At 42.6% G+C, this 22330-nt stretch overlaps 1 protein-coding gene across 1 annotated transcript in view; it reads left to right on the top strand.

The window, feature by feature from the left end:
• Positions 1–21308, top strand: part of FOCAD (focadhesin) — a 311074-nt gene extending 289766 nt beyond the window's left edge. Inside the window, exons 38-44 of the mRNA XM_044265592.1 lie at positions 2458–2718; positions 3472–3561; positions 7328–7505; positions 9308–9405; positions 16442–16693; positions 18867–18942; positions 20909–21308. Coding sequence (XP_044121527.1) covers positions 2458–2718; positions 3472–3561; positions 7328–7505; positions 9308–9405; positions 16442–16693; positions 18867–18942; positions 20909–20982 — 1029 coding nt within the window. The 3' untranslated portion in view covers positions 20983–21308. The remainder of the gene's footprint in view (positions 1–2457; positions 2719–3471; positions 3562–7327; positions 7506–9307; positions 9406–16441; positions 16694–18866; positions 18943–20908) is intronic.
• Positions 21309–22330: the final 1022 nt, after the last annotated feature.

Below are 22330 nucleotides of genomic sequence, written 5' to 3'. Positions count from 1 at the left end.
CAGGCGGATACGGTTCTTTTGGGGGAGAGGAATGCTCATTTCTGTGTGCAGTCTCAAAGTCAAGAGTGGACAGATGCGATTTTCTAAAACTCAGGGCCTTGGCGGTCGCTAGATTCAGACCTCTTCCCTAGCCGTCGGCGATCGTGCTTTCGGCTCCCGGTGATTATGAAAAAGGAAAAGGATGGTCAGAGATATTAAAGTTCCTTTCTCCAGATCGTGCAGCTAGAAAATTGTGGTGTTATTGAAACCTCAGCTTATCTCTAGGATATGTAGTATGTTGGTTCAATAGGTATTAAGAGAATGGCAAATCCATATAGGATCCCTCCCTTTCACAGAAAAGGCAGCAGTTCAGGTGGGCCCTGAAGGCTTGGTAAGGTTTTGTTAGGCGTCAAGTTAGAGGCACGGGGCGGGGTGCTGGAGGGGGGCGGGGCATGTCGTGAAGGGAGGAGAACATCTCTGCCCGGGATGTTTGGCTTGAGCCAAGTGCTGAGGAAGAAGTAACATAGCCCAGTATCTATGACAGAAGGAGCCAGATTGTTTAAAAATGCAAAATTAACAAATTGTATAAATTTGAATATATTCAAAGCTAGGACCAAACAAAGCAAAAAACCCCACATTCCATGATTCCTTAGAGGTTTACCAATTGATCTAAATTAACTGATCCTGTTACTCTTCAGGAAGCTTTAATTCCTTGAAAATAGTGTAAAGTTCTCATATTTGTTCCTCGGCCTTTTAATTCAGTTCCTGTCCCGTCCTTTTGTCTTCTAAGCTCTGCTATGTATTCTAGTGCTCCTTAATTGAAGGGGGACAGACGGAGGGCTGCGTCCCCGTGTCAGCAATGACCGTGAGGTGTCTGGCCCAAGCACCTCCCATCTGGCTGCCAGTACCCGGTGCTTGCTAGGTACCCACTACTTGTAAGCGCTCAGTGAGCGGTTTTGGACAGCAGACTGAATCTCTCTTCAATTCTGGCAGATTCTTTTTTCAACCTTGAGTTATAATTTATAGTCCATAAAGTATGGCTGTGTTGAGCGTACAATTTGATGAGCTCCAGGACATTTATACATTTTCGTCCATCCCCAGTAATATTTCTGTGACCCCCCCCAAAACTGTATTGTCTCCACCTGGAGATGATCCCCACTCCCAGTCTCAGACCCAGGCTACCTCTGATCTGCTTTTGGTCTCTATAGTGTTTCTCTTTTTAGAGAACTTTCCTAATAAATTTAAATTTCGTATAAGCTTTAGAAATTCTTTAGAAAGGCATCATACAATATGAAGTCTTTCATGCCTGGCTTATTTCATTTCTGAGAAGTTGAGTTTTTTTGTTTCCATTTTACAAGTTGATAAACTGCGGCAGGTTGCAATTAAACAAAATTTATATTGCCAATAAACAGGAGTGAGTCCGGCTGACTCCAAAGTCTGTGTTTAAGACACTGTTCTGTGAACCTCTCCTTCCTTTTGAGTCAGGTGTACCTCAAACAGCCTGTCTTGTTTACCTCAAAAATCTTTCTAGAATTTAGTTCTTCTCCCACTTCCCTGTTACTGTTTTGGCATTTGTCCGTGATTGTGGACTCTCTTATTATCTATGTTAATGAACAAATGAAGTTTTTGAATTCATTTTCTTAATTATGTATCTTCTCATTTACAAAAAAGATCAGGAATGGCATGTTCTTTCCAGTGAACTGTTTGGCTAACTCATGCAGCCACGCTGATACTTTTTTTGAAATTTACTGGGCTGTGTCAGGTTTTCTTTCCTTTTTTTTTTAAAAAGACCACTTCTTTCTGACTCACTGCTCCTTCGGTAGCATACCTGTGTTCCTAAGAACTTCTCGGCCTCCTCTCTTAACATGTCTGGCACACAGCTATTTTCAAACCGTGCCCCCTTTATAGCTCTCATGACCTCCAGGAAGCCAAGGTCATGTCCCCATTTGTGTGGTCAGCTGACTGACATGCCAGTCCCTTTGATTTCCTTATGTTTCTTGGAAGAAGAAATTAATAATATCAGGTATTCCGATGAGTCCATTTCCTGCAGAAGAGCCTTTCATCTTCAGGATTTTGGTTCTTGCCAGAGAATGTGACCTTTTAAGACTGAAAGGTGCTGGGGCACCTGGGTGGCTCAGTGGGTTCAGACTGAACAGCAGCTGTCATGTACATCGAGAAGTAGCACAGTATTTTCCTCCCTGTAAAAAGACCCATGGCTTAAGCGGAGTGGTTCATGGGTGGATTGGCAGATGCTGTCTATACCCATGAGTCACTGTGGGTCACAGGTCCTGGCAGCAGCAACCAAAATTGCATGCCTCGGTGGCCCATTGGATCATCAGGCTGGGGGCCCTGTGGGGCCAAGAAGTAACACGAACCTTTCTTCTCTCATCCTATCCTCAAACACATGGACAGCCTCAAGGTTTTGAGCACCACGAACCTAGATGTGCCTGTTTCTGACCTCTTTTCTTTTGCTTCCAGGTGAATATCAAGAAGTACCTCCTGGTGTCCACGCCTCTGTGGGTAAAACATGTCTCTGACGAACAGATCCAGGGCTTCGTTGAAAATGTGATGGTGCCCATTTTTAGAGCAGCTTCCCCGCCTGCCCAGGCTGAGTTGCGCGCGAGTGCCCTGCAGGGGCTGGGTCAGGCCATGAAGCTGCCCAGCCCTACCCACCACCTCTGGAGTCTGCTCTCTGAAGCTACGGGAAACATTTTCGACCTTCTGCCAAATAAGATTCGGGTGAGAAACAAAAATATTTGCACTCCAACAATTTATGTTTGGGATTTTTGAAAGCCCTTTTGGCAAAGCAGGGAGGTGTATGTTTTAAGAATGTGGCAGGAAGGCTAGGAAGAAATAACCGCATTTTTCACAAGGAATGTGTTCGCTTCCAAGATCTAAATTGAGGTTGAATATTTAGAACCAAAGTTGGGAGCAAGCTGAGCTGCTGGGTTAATGAGTGCTACACCAGGAAATACGCCGTTGGGCCTTTTACCAAATGCAGAAGATGAGCGGGCTCAGAAGTGCTTCCACATTGCGCCTGGAGACTCTTTGGGCACAATGTCCCATATTTTACTTATATCAAGTGACATAATCCTAGCCTTTCAGCTCCCCCAACAGATTCCTGAATTGTAGTTTTACAAAAAGTCTCTTTGTAACGATGGATTCTGATAAGAGGAAAAAAGTACAGCCACACAAATAAAATAATAGGAAAGGTGGTTTTTGTTCTGTTTTTCAGTAAACTCTCTGCCCAGTGTGGGGCTTGAACTCATGACTCTGTGATCAAGCATCACCTGCTCTAACAAGTGAGCCAGCCAGGCCACCCCAGAAAGATGTTTTTTTAAATGATAAAAATTGGCCATATATTTGGTTTGATTAATGTCTCATAAGCTGCTGTTCATGGAAATAATTAAATCTAATAATTTGTCAGAACATGGAGACTATATCTGTTATGTTACCTTGTGTTTTGACATGCTTGTGATTTTTCTTTGCCAGAGAAATGATCTAGAGCTGTATGTCAGTGTAGCAAAATGCCTCTCAGAAATGACAGATGATGAAGCCAATCGGGTTGTCCAGATTACGGAGGTAAGAATGTATTTATACATTTATTTCCATTACTGAAGTGGGGATTACAATTGAAGAGGTGACTACAGTATCCTTTTGACGGAAGCTAGTTTTGCTTCATTATCTCTTAGTGGTTGATTTGAGGAAGCTCTCTGTGTTCACTGTGGGATCTCATGTTCAGGCTAGTGGTATGGATGGATAGATGGATGAACAACATTTTAACCTAATTCCACTTTGTCAAGATCATGTTCGTGTCACCTATGGGCAAACAAAAGTACAGGACAACATCTTCAATAAAAATCCCTAAGAATGGGAATATTCTGGCTGAAGAACTTTCTGGTGCATGGAAGGCATAAATAAGTAGTTCTTAAATTTGATTTTCTTTCACCTGGTACTTATTATCCTTTTGTAATGAAGAAAGGTGTCTATTTGAAAAACAAACACTATTAGCCCAGACACAAGATAATTAACAGATACTCCTTTTTTCTTTTCTTTTTTTTTTTTTTTAAGATTTTATTTATTTATTTGTCAGGGAGCACAAGCAGGGTGATCAGCCGGCAGAGAAAGAGGGAGAAGCAGCCTCCCCACTGAGAAAGGAGCCCGATGTGGGACCCGATCCCAGGCCTCTAGGATCGTGACCTGAGCCAAAGGCAAATGCTTAACCAACTGAGCCTCCAGGCATCCCAACAAGTATTCCCATACTCACACCCAAAGGATGAATGAATAAGATACCAGTAAAGTTGCACATTTAGCTAGTATAATACATGTCTTGTTAGATTTGAATTGCCTATAAATAGTGATTTTTTTTTTTTTAGTATAAGTATATCCCAGTGGACATACAAATGCCATTACACAAATGCCAACTCTACATACCAGATGGTAGCAGAGATCTAGAGAACTGTGAGCCCTCACCCAGCTGGTAGACCTCTTACCATTTATTTCACCTGATGACAGGTGTGCCTGTCCAGTTGAATCCTTGAATTGCTGCATTGTATAGCCGTGGTTCTCAAAATGTGTTCCTTGGGCCAGCAGCGTAAGCATGGTGACTGATTAGAAATGAAAGTTCTGGATTCCCACTTCAGCCAGGTCTGCTGAATCAGAGGTGGGTCCAGGAGTCTGTGTTTTAATAGTCCCTCCAGGTGATAGTACTGCATCCTGAGGTATGAGAACTCCTGTTAGAGTGTTTGGAATATCAGCATTTTGGAGATTAGTTTGTTTTAAGGAAAGACAAGCAGTCTAAGGAAATGCTTAAGAGAGTGGACTATGCTGGGGATTGAAATCCAGCTCTGTGATTTACTAGCAATGTGACCTTGGTTACATTTCATAATCTCTCTCTGCCTCGGTTTCCTTATCTATAGAAGGGAGATATTAACACCTACCTCCCAGAGTTGTTTTGAGAGCTACAGTGACTTAATCCATGGTAGGTTCTTAGAAAAATATCTGACATAAGGCTAGTACTCAGTGATTATTTGTTATCCTTATGATCACATTCATGTAATTTATTATATCCTGTTATTATTATATTCATGTAATATAGTTGGTAGCAATGCATATAATTTCCTTCATGGTACCTGGAGCTGAAGGTTGCTGGGTTACTCACCCGGGTTTTTTTTTGTTTTCGTTTTTGTTTTAAGATTTTATTTTTATTCATTTGACAGAGATTGCAAGTAGGCAGAGCAGCAGGTGGGGGATGGGGTTGTGGGGGTGGAAAGCAGGCTCCCTGCTGAGCAGAGAGCCCGATTTGGGACTTGATCCCAGGACCCTGAGATCATGACCTGAGCCGAAGGCAGAGGCTTAACCCACTGAGCCCCCCAGGCGCCCCCTCACCCGGGTTCCTAAAGTACCACTTAGAACATTTTTGCTAGAACTTAACTGAATAGTGTTCTTATGCTCCCAAAAGAGTTAGTGCATTTTACTGAGGTCAATGTCTTCTCTTCTTTTCTGGAAGGAATAAAGTAGTGAAGGGCTCAGACTCCCTGAATTTCAGTTCTTACTCTGCCTCGAGCCATGTGACCTTAAGCAAGTTACTTAACGTCTGTGCTTACTACTATCCTCTACAAAGGAAGGATGTTGGTTGTCATCTGCATAAGGTGGTGTGAAAATTCAGTGGTTCGTACAGGACTTCTCACACTTTCTGGTCTCAGGACTACTTTAGTGTCTCTGTTGAGGGTTCCAAAAGACTTTAATTTAAATAATCATATCTTTCAATATTTACCATATTAGAAATTAAAACTGGGAAATTAAAAAAAATATTTACTTAAAAGTAATAATAAACCCATTGCATCTTAACACAAATAAGAAAAAAGTTTGAAAACAAATAAAAAATGGTATTGTTTTCCATTTTTGCAAACCTCTTTAATGTCTGGCTTAATGGAAATCTCTTTAATGTTGAACTCTCATAGCTGCTGCTTCATTCAGTCTGTGCTGTTATTTTGGTGAAGTATGTGGGGAAGATCCAGCCTCATACAAATATGTCAGTAGAAAAGGGAAGAGTGTGTTGATAGTTTCAAATAATTATGGATATCTTTTTTTGTTTGTTTTGATGTTGCAACAGAACTCAACAAACGGTGTTTCCTTCAGGGTAGTTGGCACTATGTGGAGTCTCAGTCCCTATCAGTGAACTTCACATAGTCTGTTGTATTAAAACCCATTGGTCCGACTTCTGCTCTGGGTATGGTATCACAAAATCATTTGGAAAATACTGAGTCACTGAGCTTTGAAAATCTTCCAAAGGTTGATGCATTTCATTATACACTACCAAACATCACATTTGTTAAAATCATCAGGAAAGTCTTTTATGTATTGGGAAACTGCCAACTCATAGTAGCAAATACAAATTTTTTCTGAAAGTCTAATTGTCACTTGAAAGCTCAGATTTTGTCACTGCTAACTAATACTGTGAAGTATTTCCTTGAAGTGACAGTCTCACTTTCTTCTACTTAAAAAAAAAAAGTCCGTCAAATACTCAGTTTGAATAGCCATCATTGGTCCATCAGTGATCCTTCCAAGTAGATGTGTCCCGCAAAACATGGCTGTTTCAGTTCACAGCCCAGACTTAGTGTTTTCCCTTGAGACAACCGTAATACTTGGCTAGGCACCAGAAGTCCCTTATGCATGCTTGCCATTTTATCATCCCTTTTGTTAAAAAGATGTATACTCCACGGTGAAGTTTTAATGAAACTAATAATTTTTATTGTTTATAAGGGTATTTTAGGTAAAAGTTATTTTAAACAAAAATTGCAAGTGGTTGTGAAAAATGCAGTGACTCTTACTGTGACCTCAGTGCTGTTGTAAATATACTTTGACCTCACAGAGCCTCTAAAAGGGTCTTGGGGTCCCTCGGAGGTCTGTGCACTGCACTTTGCGAACTGCCAAATTAATCCATGTTAAGTGCTTGGAGTAGTGCCTGGCACACGAGTACTGCATTTTGCAGTCATCTTCATCATCATCATCATCATTATTTTGTACAAATACACACATTATTTTGTACAAATACGCAAATCATAATGATTATTTGCGTATTTGTACAAAATATCATCACCAATTAACCCCCAAATCACTGACGGTTTTTAGGAGAAAACAGGAGGTGACATTATAACGCTCTTTCTGTACATTCATTTTAAAATACAGCACACAGCAGGAAGGTCACGTGCTGCAGGGAATGAGTGGTTTTAGCATTTGGAATAATAATCAACTTTCAACTCACCCTTTCTGTTTTGCCCTTGCCCCGAGGTTTTATATGACTTCAGCTAATTTAATAGTAACCGAACAATTTGCTTTTTTGCAGAGCAGCCTAGAAAAGGCTGCCTTTGTCAGACTGTACTTGGTGTCTCAAGGACGATTCCCCTTGATGGGCTTGATGGAGATCCTCAGCGCGGCCGTCCAGCACCAGGAGAAAGACACTCTGGCGTGGATGGTACTGCAGAGCCTCTACCAGGCTCGAATCACAAGCCACGCCAACACAGGTGAGGCCGGCCTGGGGAACCAGCAGGACCAGAAGGATCTGCCATCCCTTTTAACCTGTAACTGTTTCCTCCACTAAAAAGGGAGTTTAGTGCTTCGTGACCCAGGAGAGCTCTTGTTACTCCAAAGGAAGAGCACCTTAAATGAAAAGACCAGTGAGAACTCAACGACCTCCACCCTGAGGATGGGAATGCGTTCTCTTGGTGATTTTTATTATTGTCTTTAGCTGTCCAGGCCCTCGAGTCCATAAACGAGTGGATCAGGTCGATTCTGCCTGCTTCCATTTCCCAACCAGGATGTCCATCGATTGTGCCTGATGTTTTCAGGAAAATGACTTTGAGGTGGTTACCTAACAAACAAAAAGAGGAAAACAGCCACAACAAAATTAAATCGCTATTCTGTAGGAGAACTTCTCAGGGGTGAGGGGAATAAAATTGGGGATCCCTCACTACATCCTCAAGCCAGAAGCTCTAGGCCTGCAGCTCTGCTAATGAATCATACGGTGGAACTTTTGTTTTTTTTATTTTTATTTTTTTTAAGATTTTACTTGAGAGATCACATGTAGGCAGAGAGGCAGGCAGAGAGAGAGAGGAGGAAGCAGACTCCCCGCTGAGCAGAAAGCCTGATGCAGGGCTCGATTCCAGGACCCTGGGATCGTGACCTGAGCCAAAGACAGAGGCTTTAACCCACTGAGTCACCCAGGTGTCCCCATATGGTGGAATTTTTAGATCATCATAGACCTTTACTCTTGAATAATAATGAGCTCTGCCATTTCTCCTCCTGAGCCTTTGGTCACATTGCTTATGGCCTATAGTCAGGTCTGAACGGTACCTGCTTCAGTAGATCAGGTGTGGTGAGGAACTCCTAGTGACTGCAGGCGGGTTAGTTACATTTCTGGATTTTTTGTATGTTCCTCAGTTCTTGATGAGGAAAACTGGCAGACATAATTGTAATATCCTTTTTGGGACTAGATAGGAAATTTTGATTTATTCTTCTCTTTGGCAATTGAGATGGTTGTCTCATCTCTGCATCAGTGCCTACTGATGAAAAATGAACCTGTGATGAAAAACTATTTTTTTTTTCACTCTAAATCAAAAGTGTATTTATCAGGGAGAAGTCTACTAGGTACTTCCAAGGAAGCGTGACGATAACATGAAGTAAACTGAAATAAATTGATATTGTCTTTGGTTTTAACTAGTTGGCCTTCCACTTTAGTTCCCGTTTTCCTCTGACTCACTGAAATTTGACAGCCTTCCCAAGTAAGCTTTATTTTGCTGGGAACCCTCATTTTTAAAAAATAAAAACAGAAGAATCAGTATTTATGCCAATGTTTGTTCTCCAGTTACTATATAATAGCTGGTTTTTATTTTTCTTCTGATGTCTTTGGGTAGGTTTTCTCTTTGATTTTGGCATAAAATGGGAATATGTAAGTAAAGAAGACCATAAAAACAACTAACTAGCCAAGCGTCAACATTCTGGCTAGCTGGCATGCCAGATTTCTCCTAGTGTGTTTAACCTTGAGAGAGAGAGAAACTCCAACAAATGCATTTTATCATTAGCAGATGTGTACTTTTGAAAAATAAATTATTTTTTGAAAATAAAGGCAAAACTACAGTTATCTGATGTGAATAGTGTCAGAGAACTCCTACCAAATCCCAAGTCTCAGGTATGGCAAGAGGATTTGCTACTGTTTCATGGAATCCTCCTCAGCTGTTCTGCTTTCATCATGGTGGCTAGTACTGACCTATTGGACATTTCATAGGAAAACTGTGGTCTGGTAAGAAAATACCTCTTTTTGTTTCAGGTGTGTTGAAGAGAATGGAATGGCTCTTGGAGCTGATGGGTTATATCAGAAATGTTGCGTACCAGTCAACATCTGTTCAGAACGTGGCTCTTGATGAGGTACAGTCTAGAGGAGTCATTTGTGGCTCCCTTAAAATGTGGAACTTATGTTTGCTCTCCCAAAAGACAAAGAAGTTGCTGCTTGCCTTTGTTTTACCCCCTCCTTCCTTTTACTTTGGGTAAAGCTGGTGATAGATAATTCTCTGACGTCATAAGGAAATGGATGTGCTTGCCTGTCTCTTGGAGACACCCAGGGCTGCCCTTGGGAAAATATTTTCAGCAGAATAAGTTTCTTGAAAGGAGCACACACAGACACTAGCTGATAAGGGAACCCAGCGTTTTGTGTACTTGTGCTTGACCCCACAGAGAGGAGGTACAGGGCTCTGGCCTTTGCACTGGCCCAGAGAATGTCTTCAAACGTTTGAAGAGGACCCTGAAGTGTATGTAAATGATCTGTGTTTGCACAGTACTTATGTGCATGAGAGGGGTAAAATGATCTATGACCCCCAGAAGGTTAACAGCTGATAAGGGGTAAATGAAAATAGGAAAAGGTTAATAAATGAAGATAGCACGTTCCCACTCTTCTTATTTTCTTGACTTTGCTAACCACTGGGCATTTTTCAGTAGAATTTTTTCTGTAGGCATGTTTCACAGGTATCCTGTTTACTGTGTGAGTGGAATTTGCATAACCTGGGATGTCATTTGAAGTTCTGACCAGCTTTTCTGAAGAGTTGCATATATTTTTGAAATTTTAATTCGTGAGATTATGACATTTAAGAAATTAAAGAGTACTTTTAAACTTTTTTTTTTAACTAGCAGAATCTGTCTTCTTTTTCTTCTGATCTAAGTTTTTATTAATTTTCTGTTTTCTTACAAAAAATCTTTTGAAACTTAGAAAATACAGATAAGCAGAAAGAAGTATAATTTGAATCACAGTAATCCAACAACTCAGAGGGGCCCCTTGTTACCACCATTTTATAAGCGTGTAGTCTAAACTCTGAATGGATGGATCCTAGAAAGAGTATTTAAAATGCATGAGGAGTGCGCCTGGATGGTTCATTTGGTTGGGTGACTACTTTCCACTCAGGTCATGATCCTGGAGTCCCAGGATCGAGTCCCGCATTGGGCTCCCTCCCTCCTCAGTGGGGAGTCTGCTTCTCCCTCTGGCCCTTCCCCCCTCTTGCTCTCTCTCTCCCTCTCATTCTCTCCTTCAAATAAATAAAATCTTTAAAAAAAATGCATGTGGAAATATGTAGGCTGAGAAGATGGCAGCATAGGAAGACCCTAAGCTCACCTCATCTCACAGGTACAACTAGATGTCAGTGTGAATAACCCAGGAAATGACCCAAAGGCTGGCAGAACAAACTCCTCAACTAAATGTAGAGAAGATGCCACATTGAAGAGGGTAGGAAGGGCGGAGATGTGCTGGGGAGCTAAATGGACCATGGGTGTGGAAAAGGGGAAGAAGAAGTCTATCGTACTGGGAGCCCACAGGGGGAAGATGAATCCCCATAATATTTGGCTTCAAAAACTAGAGGGGGTGAAGTTTAGTGACTTACTACAACCAGCAGGACTTAAGCCTGGAACTTTAAAAATCAGCAAGTTGGGTTCTGGGAGAACCTGGCCACTGAGAGGAAGCTGAGTCCCTGCCCTTAAAGAGACAGCACAAGAAACAGCCTGTGGAGATACAACATAGGAGCAGTGAATTTTGGAACACTGAAAAAAATAAAAGAAAAAAAGGCGGGGCACAGGGAGGAAGAGTTATTTACTCATCTCAGAGCCTGTCCTGGAGGGGTAATGTTCACAGGGAGTGTCCTCCAGGAATAGAGATACTAATAGGTGTCATTTCCCTCTCCTGCCTCCCAGCATAAACACGTGGCCACCTGCAGCCACCTGTAGGAACCAGTTTAGTGCCCACATTTGCTACCTAACTTGCTTACACTACTCCCTGCCTCCCCACTCCTCCCCAGCTCTGGGGATTTGCCCACTCCAGCTGGGCTTGCCTCAGTCCCAGTGCTGTGGATCCCCTCCCTGAGAAGACCTGCTCACATTTTGCAAACCACGCACCATGTGAGGCCTCGGCAGTGATGGTGGCAGCCATTACCCTCTCATGGAAGATGGGCAAATGCCTTGTTAAGCTGTGTGCCCACCCGCCCACTCTTTGTGGATCCACACGGGCTGGCCCTATGGTGGTATAGGTCTCCTTTCACAGCAAACCCAAGTGCACCTTGGTAAAAATACATGCCCTACCCCTGTATGCTTTATGGATTGGCCCAGCCACTGTGGTCTCAGAGGTAGCGTCATGTCCCCTCTCCCTGGTGCACAAACCTGTGTGCTCTGCATTCCTCCCTCCTGAGTATATGGCAGATCAGCCTCCTCCAATATGCTCTTGGCCAAAGCCCATTCAAACTGAAGCCACAAGCCACAAGAAAAGTGTGCTAGCAGCCTGGACAGGGACCAGCACCATGCCAAAGTGATTCCTGTCCTGGGGAGAGAGAAAGATAAGCACCACATTGGTCAGGTTTTGGCCTCCACCATGGGTTGGGGACAGACAATTCGTCTGATCGTGGGCCCTGCCTACCAATGAAGGCTTCTCAGGGGACAATGCAGGGAAGGTGCTCTGTGGTTTGGTGCTATTGCATCTCTGCCAAACACCTGGTCTGGCTCAACTCAAGCACAAGGCAGCACCAGCCTGGCCCACTAACAACATAGGAGACCTCCCTGAAGCGCCAGGTTCTGGTAAACAGGGGAAAGTGCCCTGAAGGGCACCACAGGCCCTCTTCATAAAGCCACTACTTTCAAGAGCAGGAGACATAGCTGACTTTCCTAACACACAGAAACAGATGCAGAGAGTTAGACAAAATGAGGAGATAGGGGAATATGTCTCAGATGAAAGAACATGACAAAACTACAGTAAGGTTCCTAAACACAATGGAGATAAATAATATGCCTAATAGAGAATTTAATGATTATAAACTTTTTAAAAGATTTTATTTATTTATTTGACAGAGAAATCACAAGTAGGCAGAGAGGCAGGCGGGGGGGGTGCGCGGTACAGGGCAGCAGCCTCCCTGCTGAGCAGAGAGCCCGATGCAGAGCTTAATCCCAGGACTCTGAGATCACGACCTGAGCCAAAGGTAGAGACTTAACCCACTGAGCCACCCAGGTGTCACTAAAGTAATGATTATAAAGATACTCACTGGACTTGAGAAAAGAGGGGAGGACATCGGTGATACCCTTAACAAAGAGATAAAGAAGAATCAAAAACAGTGAAATACAAATGGAAAACAAATGAAATAAAAAATATACTATATGAAATAAATAGCAGATTATAGGAAGCAGAAGAATGAATCAGCAACCTGGAGGAGGATAGAGTAATGGAAAGTAATCAAGCTGAGCAGGAAAGAGAAAAGTGACAAAGAATGACACTATATAATCATAAAGCATACAATCCAACAAGAAGATATAACAATTGTAACTATACACCCAAAATGGGAGCACTCAAATACATAAAACAGTTAATAATAAACATAAAGGAAGTAATGGATAGTAATACAATAATATTAGGGGACTTTAAGGTCACCCCACTTAACATCGATGGGCAGATCATCCAAATAGAAAATCAACAAGGAAACCAAGGCTTTGAATGACACACTGGGCCAGATGGATTCAACAGACTTATTCAGAACATTATACCCTAAAATAGCAGAATACACATTCTTTTCAAGTGCACATGGAACATTCTCCAGGACAGATCTCAAAAGAAGGCCACAAAACGACTCTCAATAAATGCAAAAAAAATTGAAGTCCTACCAGACTGATTACCAGCAATGAAATTGGTTTGTAAAAAACCCACAGCTAACATCATACTCAGTGGGGGGAAAAACAGAACTTTTCTGCTAAGGTCAGAAACAAGACAAGGATGTCCGCTCTTACCACTTTTATTCAACACAGTACTAGAAGTCCTAGCCACAGCAGACAGACAAAAAGAAAGAAAAGGCATCCAAATTGGTAAGGAAGAAGTAAAAATTACCCTCTTTGCAGATGACATAATACTGTGTATAGAAAAGACTCTGCCAGAAAACTGCTGGAACTGATCCGTGAGTTCAGTAAGGTTGCAGGATACAAAATCAGTGTATAGAAATCTGTTGCATTTCTATACACCAATAATGAAGCAACAGAAAGCTAAATTAAGAAACAATCCTGTTTGGGTGCCTGGGTGGCTCAGTGGGTTAAAGCCTCTGCCTACAGCTCAGGTCATGATCCCAGGGTTCTGGGATCAAGTCCCACATCGGGCTCTCCACTCAGCGGGGAACCTGCTTCCTCCTTTCTCTCTCTGCCTGCCTCTCTGCCTATTTGTGATCTCTGTCTGTCAAATAAATAAATAAAATCTTAAAAAAAAGAAAGAAAGAAACAATCTTGTTTGCAGTTGCGCCAAAGATAATAAAATACCTAGAAATAAACTTAACCAAGGAGGTGAGAGACTTGTACGCAAAAAACTATAAAGCATTGATAAAAGACAATGAGGATGACACAGAGAAATGGAAAGACAGACCCTGCTCACGGACTTTAACAAATATTGTTAAAAGGTCTGTACTATCCAAAGTAATATACAGATTTAATGCAATCCATATCATAATACCGACAGCAGTTTCTACAGAACTAGAACAAACAATCCTAAAATTTGTATGGAACCACAAAAGACCCTGCATAGCCAAAGCAGTCTTGAAAAGAAAAATAAAACTGGAAGCATCACAATTTCAGACTTCAAGTTATATTACAAAGCTGTAATTACAAAACAATATAGTACTAACATGAAAATAGACACATAGATCAATGGAACAGAATCGAAAGCCCAGAAATAAACTCACAATTATATGGTCAATTAATCTGCAGCAAAGGGGGCAAGAATATGCAATGGGAAAAAGACAGTCTCTTCAACAAATGGTGTTGGGAAAACTGGACAGCCACATGCAAAAGAATGAAAATGGTCCACTTTCTTACACCGAACACAAAAGTAAGCTTAAAAATCAGATTAAGGACCTAAATGTAAGACCAGAAACCATTAAAATCCTGGAAGAGAGCACCGGCAGTAATTTCTCTGATATCAGCCACAGCATCATCTTTCTAGATATATCTCCTGAGCCAAGGGAAACAAAAGCGAAAATAAACTATTGGGATTGTATCAAAATAAGAAGCGTCTGGACAGCAAAGGAAACAATCAACAAAACTAATGGACAACCTACTGAATGGGAGAACATATTTGCAAATGACATACCTGATAAAAGGTTGGTGTCCAAAATATATAAAGAACTTCTACAACTCAACACCAGAAAACCCCCAAACAACCCAACTAAAAAACGGGCAGAAAACATGAACCAGCATTTCTCCAAAGAAGACATACGGATGGCCAACAGACATATGAAAAGATTCTCAACATCCCTCTGCATCAGGGAAATGCAGACCAAACCCACAACGGGATATCACCTCACACCTGTGAGAATGGCTAAAACCAAAAACTCAAGAAAACAACAAACGTTGGTGAGGATGTGAAGAAAAAGGAACCCTTGCGCACTGTTGGTGGGAATGCAAACTGGTGTAGTTACCGTAAGGATAGTATGGAATATCCTCAAAAAATGAAGAATAGAAGTACTCTGTGATCCAGCAATCGCATCACTGGGTATTTACCCAAAGATTTACAAAAACACTAATTCAAAGGGGGTATATGCACTCCTGTGTTTATAGTAGCATTATCAACAATAGCCAAAGTATGGAAGCAACACAGGTGTCCAGTGATAGGTGAATGAAAAAGAAGAGATCACACACACACACACACACACACACACTATGCAGCCATAAAAAAGAATGAAATCTTGCCGTTTTCAGCAACATGGATGGAGCTAGAGAAGAAGTGCTAAGTAAAATAAGCCTGTCAGAAAAAGACAAATACCATATGATTTCACTCATTTGTGGAATTTAAGAAACAAAACAAAGTAGGGGGAAGGAGACAAACCAAACCAAAACAAAAAGCAGACTCTTGACTATAGACAACAAACAGATGGTTACCAGAGTGGGGGTGGGGGATGGGTGAAATAGGTGAAGGGAATTAAGACGACACTTGAAGAGCAGCTGAGTAAGACATGGAATTGTTGAATCACTGTGTCCTACACCTGAACTAATGCCACACTGCAATTAAAATGTAAACAAATCCTTGGAATTATAGCTATGGGTCAGGAGCCAGACCCTGGTGAGTGTCTTTCAATTCATGGCGGAACATACTGAAAAAATTGTTTTAAAAAAATGCCTAATGATTTGTTGTGACTGACTCCCTTATTCTAAGAATGCTTGTTGGTGGTTTGTCTTCATGCTTACGTTTCAGCATTAATGGAATAAAAATCAAGTATTCGCCTCCCAAATGTGTTGATTAGGTAATGAGAACAGAAAAAGAAAATGCCTGGGGAGAGTCATTTGTTATTGTTCAAAAGTAGAATCAGACTGTACCTCTTTTTAAAAACCCATTTTGGGGGCGCCTGGGTGGCTCAGTGGGTTAAGCCGCTGCCTTCGGCTCGGGTCATGATCTCAGGGTCCTGGGATCGAGTCCCGCATCGGGCTCTCTGCTCGGCAGGGAGCCTGCTTCCTCCTCTCTCTCTCTGCTTGCCTCTCTGCCTACTTGTGATCTCTCTCTGTCCAAAAAAAAAAAAAAAAAAAAAAAAAAATCCATTTTGGCCACATAACAATAACTCTAAATATCCCTCTCCCTATCACTCCTAACAAATTCTTTAATCTCATTGGAAACACCAGAACAGAGGAGGATCTGGATCTCAGTATGCATAGGAATGAAATAAGGTTTCTCCTGCATTATTGGAGTAATAATGTTGTGGCTTCTGTCTTACCAAAGAGGATCCCTAAAACCTTCTGGAGCCCTGAAATGTCTCTTCATTAGGCATGGAAGTGGAGTTTCTGTTCAGTCCGGTTCCTTTCTGGGGTGAAGGGGAAGATAACGTTGCATCATCCTGAGAGGGGCTGTGTGTGTGAACATGTGTTACTCTGAATTGTTAAAACCTGTGACCTAACTTTGTTTCCATTTCCTTTGTAGGCTGTGGACTTCTTGTTGCTGCTCTTCGCCGCCGCAGTGGTGACATGGGCAGACCATGCGGCCCCGCTCCTCCTCGGCCTCAGTGCCAGCTGGTTGCCATGGCATCGGGGAAATGGCCCAGCTGGGTCAGCCTCGAGCTTCCTTGGCCGGAGTCCAGTGCACAGGGTCACTCTGCAGGAGGCCCTCACTCTCCTTCCCAGTAGCATGCCTCTCCTGCTGCAGAAAGAACCATGGAAGGAACAGACCCAGAAGGTAAGGTTGGCAGCCTCTTGCATGTCAGGGCAGGCCGCCTTCTTCTCTTGCGTGATTTCTGCGGTAGAATTGAGGTTGGAAGTTAAGTGAAACTGGAATCACCCCCACGGGCTCTCATCCTCAGCCCCAAATCGCAGCCAGATGCAGAGCCTCAGAGAATGAGGCTGACTGCTGGCCAAAAACAGCAATGACAACAGCAGCAACTTGCTTACAGCTGGAGGTGAGGCGGAAAGAAGAGCTTAAACGTGCCCTGGGATCCTGAAGGCACTTGTGTTCTTGGTCCTGGGGGTGAAGGGATGAGTGAGGCTCCAAGTGCTCAGAATGTCAGAGTGAGGACAGATAGGAAGGCAAGTTCAAAGCTGGAAGGTTGGGAACGATCCATCATGCACAGGGGTAGGTCAGGGAAACGGGCATCTGGAGCAGCCACATTCCTGTGGCCCAGTTAGGGTTCCTCAAGCTCACTCGGTCCTATAGCCACATTCCAGGGGCCCACCCTGCTCCCAGCCTGTGCTCGACGACATGGGGAAAGTTGTAGAGGTCATCACCCTAGCCCTCCAGAAAATCCAGACTGTAGGAAGCACCTTTTGGTTTTTAATGTTGAGTTTCCCCAGACAGCTAGCAGTTGCGCAGAGCATATGGAAATATGCTTCCTCTGCTTCTCATTCTATGGCTCTGAACAGCCTTTAAGACAGTTGATTAAAAGATTCTCCTTTGAATCCCATTTAATGAAAACTGGATTTTGATGAGGTTGAAAGCTTAATGCCAGCTTTTTGTAGCTTATTGTTAAAATCCGAACATTAGTCTTTAAAATATTTCTAAACTATGGACCCACAGGTTAGCCCTGTACAACTCCACTAAGCAACTCAATTAAAAGGCCTTTGCTTTCTTAAGCATTCATATTGTCCCAGGTTTTGTTTTTTCCGTCTCATTTTAAATCAAAATCGATTCAAATGTGTTATCCCCTTGTCTTTTTTTCTGGCCTGGGACACCGTGATCACTGTGGATGACAGTACAGATGACTGGGTCTGTTAGGTGTGTGTAGTGCTTGATTTATTTACTTACCAGTCAGATATTATAAAACAAAATGGAGAAAAAAAGGTTTTAATTTAATTAGAACAGAGAATTCGGAATATTTTTTATCCGACTCTTTCTTGCAAGCCAGTCTCCATATCCCAAGTTAAAATACCAGTACCTATGACTAATGTATGTGTTTTTTAGTGAGTCGAGAGTGGACCATTCAGTCATTAATGAAATTACCCTCCATCTAATTCAAAACCAATTTTGGCTGTACCCTGGGAGATCAGTCAAACTCCTGAGTAGTCTGAGTTTCTACCTCATTTGTAGGATTTATTTGCAGTTAACACACTCGGCTCTACCTAGTAAATTACTTTATGCCTTTCTCTTGCATTTTAACTTCCTGTTTCAATTCCATTTGAGCACAAATTGTTCTCAGCTACAGAATATCAGATTTTAGAAACGGGGGCTCATGCCTGATGTGTTTCCTTCTTTATCACCCACCCTGTGAGCCTGGGCCTAGATGCCTGCAGTGTCAGGCAGCAGGAAGCAAGGAAGACTCACCAGGCTCTGAAGTCAGATGTACCCGGGCTGAAATCTGGATTCTGCCATTCACTGGGGGTGGACTTGGGCAAGGTTCTTAACCTCTCTGTGCTCTCGGAGTGATGAGAGAGGAAGTTCATGGCACACCAGAAGCCCACTGGGCCCATGCCTGCCTCACTGTTAAAATCCACAGCAGGGGGGGCGTCTGGGTGGCTCAGTGCGTTAAAGCCTCTGCCTTTGGCTCAGGTCATGATCCCAAAGTCCTGGGATCGAGCCCCATATCAGGCTCTCTGCTCGGTAGGGAGCCTGCTTCCCTTCCTCTCTCTCTGCCTGCCTCTCTGCTTGTGATCTCTGTCAAATAAATAAATAAAAATCTTTAAAAAAAAAAAATCCACAGCAGGCTCGGGGTATGTAGCTGAGAAAGGGGTTTTGACTTGGCTGGGTCGTAGGCTGAATGGGAGCTGTGTCCAGCTTCCCCGTCTCTTAGGCCTGGTCTTCCCGTCGCCAGTCTGCCGGCTCTGCACAGAGGTGCATGGACACCGACCCAAGGGCCCGATCGCTCTGGTACTGATAGTGTGACTGTCTTCACTGACACTGCTCTTCTTTTTCACCCTAGTTCATTGACTGGCTCTTCAGCATCATGGAAAGCCCTAAAGAAGGCCTCTCAGCAAAATCCAGGGATCTTTTAAAAGGTATGACTTCTGTGCTGCCCGCCCAACAGAGGCGAAAGCCCCTGTGCTTGCCTTTGCTGTGGAAATAGCATTCTCATGTATATTGGCTCCTGAAAGGGTTCGTCTGAATTCAGGGTACGGAAGTAATCTGGAGCTGCCATTATGTGGCATTTTGAAGCAGAAAGTGGGTTTAAAAACAGTTCCGTGCCTTTAAATTTAACTTTTATTTAAATAGCTTTTAAATGTGCTACTATGATGGCAAACTATCACTTTAATTTAAATTTAGAAAATTCAGGAAAGAACAGAGAGGAATCCAGAGTCCCATTGCCCAGTGGCGATTTTGATAATTTTTTCCTAAGAAGTTTTTGCCCCTCCGCTTATGAGTGTTGTTCTAACATATTAATAAATCATTAAGCAACTGAAAAAATAGACATAGATACTTTAAGCACTGCCTTTTTAATTTAAAAGTTATTTTTAAAGCCTTTTAACCTGTTCCTATATTGGCTTCTTTAATAGTATTTGTAACCGCTGCATGGTATTTTGCCAAGGGAATTGGACATTTCTCATGCTTTCAGGCGTTTGAATAGTCTTTGTGCTTTTTTTACTTCTCTGTTGATTTGTTGAACTCTGACTATAGGAACCACAAACATAGAATACCTTACTCTGAAAATTACGTACATTATTTTCCTCAAATCGGAGAAGTCTGTTGGGCGTTGGTTCTGTGGCCTGAGACTGCATGTACTGTCATCTGTGTCTTAGGGCTCAGAGGTCTGGTCCAACCAGTGGCTGTTGGTGAGATGACCCCCGGTATACTGTAAGATAATGCACTGGAAAGTCTCAGCTTGGGAGAATCACCTCCTGGCCTACACGTGTGGTAATTTATCTGGCCAACCTGGAGTCTTAGGATGACCATATTTTACTCTAAGTATGATATGATTTGTTGGTTGCCAAACAAGTAAGAATTCCCTAACCAGTTGGTTCTGATCCTTCTCCCTACCCCCCACATATTGAAGGGCATATGTAGGAAGTGGATTGTGATCAAGCGCAGTGGCAGTGGTCAGACATACCTTTACTTGATCCGTCCCTGGAGACTTGCTAGGATTTTCTTTTTTTGTTTGCCTCAGGAAGACTGAACTCATTCTTAATGGCCATACGTCTATAATACCATTGGTTGCTCCAAATATACAGTGTTTTAGGTCACGAAGATAGCAAACAACTTGATACTGATGAGGAGAATAGTTATTTGGGTCAAGGAAGTACATGTTCACTTGATTAGATAGTCAAGGGCTTATTAGAGTCACACACAAGAATTGTGTAACTGACTTCCCTACATCTCCTCCCTATTTTAAATGACATCTCAATATATTTATATTAATATCCTAAAATAAGATCTATAATGAGAGACCTAGAGGAATTACACAGAGCTGGCCTACCTTAAATTGATCCCTGAGGGACCCGTGATGAATAAGAAAAGGTGCAGACTTGAAAGCACATAGTTGAATACAGATTAGCACAGTCATGCCCGCTCAGCTGAGCCGCAAGGACCTACCTTAATTGCAGGATCAGTTTTTTATTTTTGTTTTTTACCTTTTAACCAACTCCTAATGGAAAAATCACATTCATGTAGAAAAAAATACACAGATTAAGTAGCTTTTTTTTTACAAAGGGAACACACCTATGTAATCATCACCCAGATAAAGAAAAGTACCAGCATCCCAGAAGTCAGTTTTTGTTAAACTCTGCAGAATTTCCTATTAACTGGTTGCAGAATAATTTAACAACAAAGAAACCCTTTCCCCCAGATTTTATTAATCGTGTTCTACTATTCAAATTCTGCCTAAGGCTTGATGGGAGTTCTCAGTCTTTAAGATGAGCCAAGTAAGAAAAAGCCAAGTTCTGTTCTGACACGTTTTCCATCTAAATGACCTTTTCAAGTGCAGTTTCACCAAATGCAACAGTTCACTTTACTTTTTTTTGGTCCCCTTAGCCACCCTGCTGTCCTTGAGAGTTCTCCCAGAGTTTAAGAAGAAAGCTGTGTGGACCAGAGCCTATGGTTGGTGAAGTTTTCGTGGGTAGCCAGCAGCCTCCTCAGCTGGGTGAGGAAAACCATAGAAATGGAAGAAGGTTTTAAGAATTCATGCCTGGGATCGCCGAGTCATGATGCAGAGGGTCAAGGGGCACGAAAAGGTGGACACAAAACTGACCCTTTGACAGGTACATGCCAAGAAAAGGGGGCATTGCTTCAATGCCCAGGCCGGCTGGGAACGAAACCAGAACTTGAATTTTCTTTTATTTGGCTGGAGTTCAACCTGAAGATTTTCTTTGTGAAAACTTGACTACATTATCTACTCCCCCTAAATTCTAGTAAAATAATCTTGTGAATTTCATGCATGTTTCTTTGTCTTAAGGCATGGGGAAGGTTTTGCTGGCAAAGCGAAACTATAGTGGTGACAGTGGCATCATGATTGATTTCCCGTGAAGTTTCTAGAGGACATTCTCTGACCCCGTGTTTTCTTACTTTTATGGATAGAGCACTGTCTTGGAACTGCCGCCCACATTTAAACAATAAGTATGCTATGTGTTGAACATTAGCCAAATCCGATTCATTAGTGGTGGCTGTAATTTGCTTATGCTTGGGCCTCTTGAACGCAATTGAAAGTTCCCCAATTCAAAATAGCTCCAACCAAGGAAGAGAATATTGGGCCATAAGCCAAAAAGTTCAAGAGTAGATCTGAACAGGTCAGGCAGCTGCATCCAGTGAGTCGCTGCCATTAGGGGCATAGACAGGATCACTCCTCGTAGTTGGTAGGATGGCGACCAGCCACCTCCGAGGGAAGGAATGGCGTCTTTGCTTATGGGTATGGCAGAAGCAACCTGGAGAGGACTCCGGTCCAGTATGGATTGTGTGAGAGTCCCTGCACAACTATGTGGGCCTTGGGAGTTGGGGTAATCTAATTGACCGGTCCTCCGTCCTACCTGAACTGGCTTTCCTCCAGGAGGAAGATGATGGAAAGCTGGGCGGATCCCTCCTTAAAAGAACAATGTGTTTTATTGTAAGCACACATCTCGGTCTCAAACAGGGTGACTGCTGGCCTAATGACAAGTAAATGAAGTCTGTGACGGTGTCCTCGGGGATAGCATTTTACTCAAAGGTGGAGCATCAGCCAGCGTTCGATCTGTTTGCTGCTTGTTTTTCCTTCTCGCAGGTATTCATCAGGGCGGGCTTTAAAAACCAGGCATAGGAACATACTGCCAGGGCTCTGTGACAGGGTCTCTGGGAAGAAAGGTTGTGCCACTGGAATAATATACCTTTGTGTCTTCCAGGCCATAGCAGTGCCTGGTCCTTAAAAGCGCCATAGAACCTTCAGTATTATTCCCGTGTGACACATACATTCATGTTGTCACTAAG

The sequence above is a fragment of the Neovison vison genome, chromosome 9 (genome assembly GCF_020171115.1).
Source record: "Neovison vison isolate M4711 chromosome 9, ASM_NN_V1, whole genome shotgun sequence".
NCBI lineage: Eukaryota > Metazoa > Chordata > Mammalia > Carnivora > Mustelidae > Neogale > Neogale vison.
Note: the sequence above shows the minus strand (reverse complement) of the source record. Positions and strands in the feature narration are given on the sequence as shown.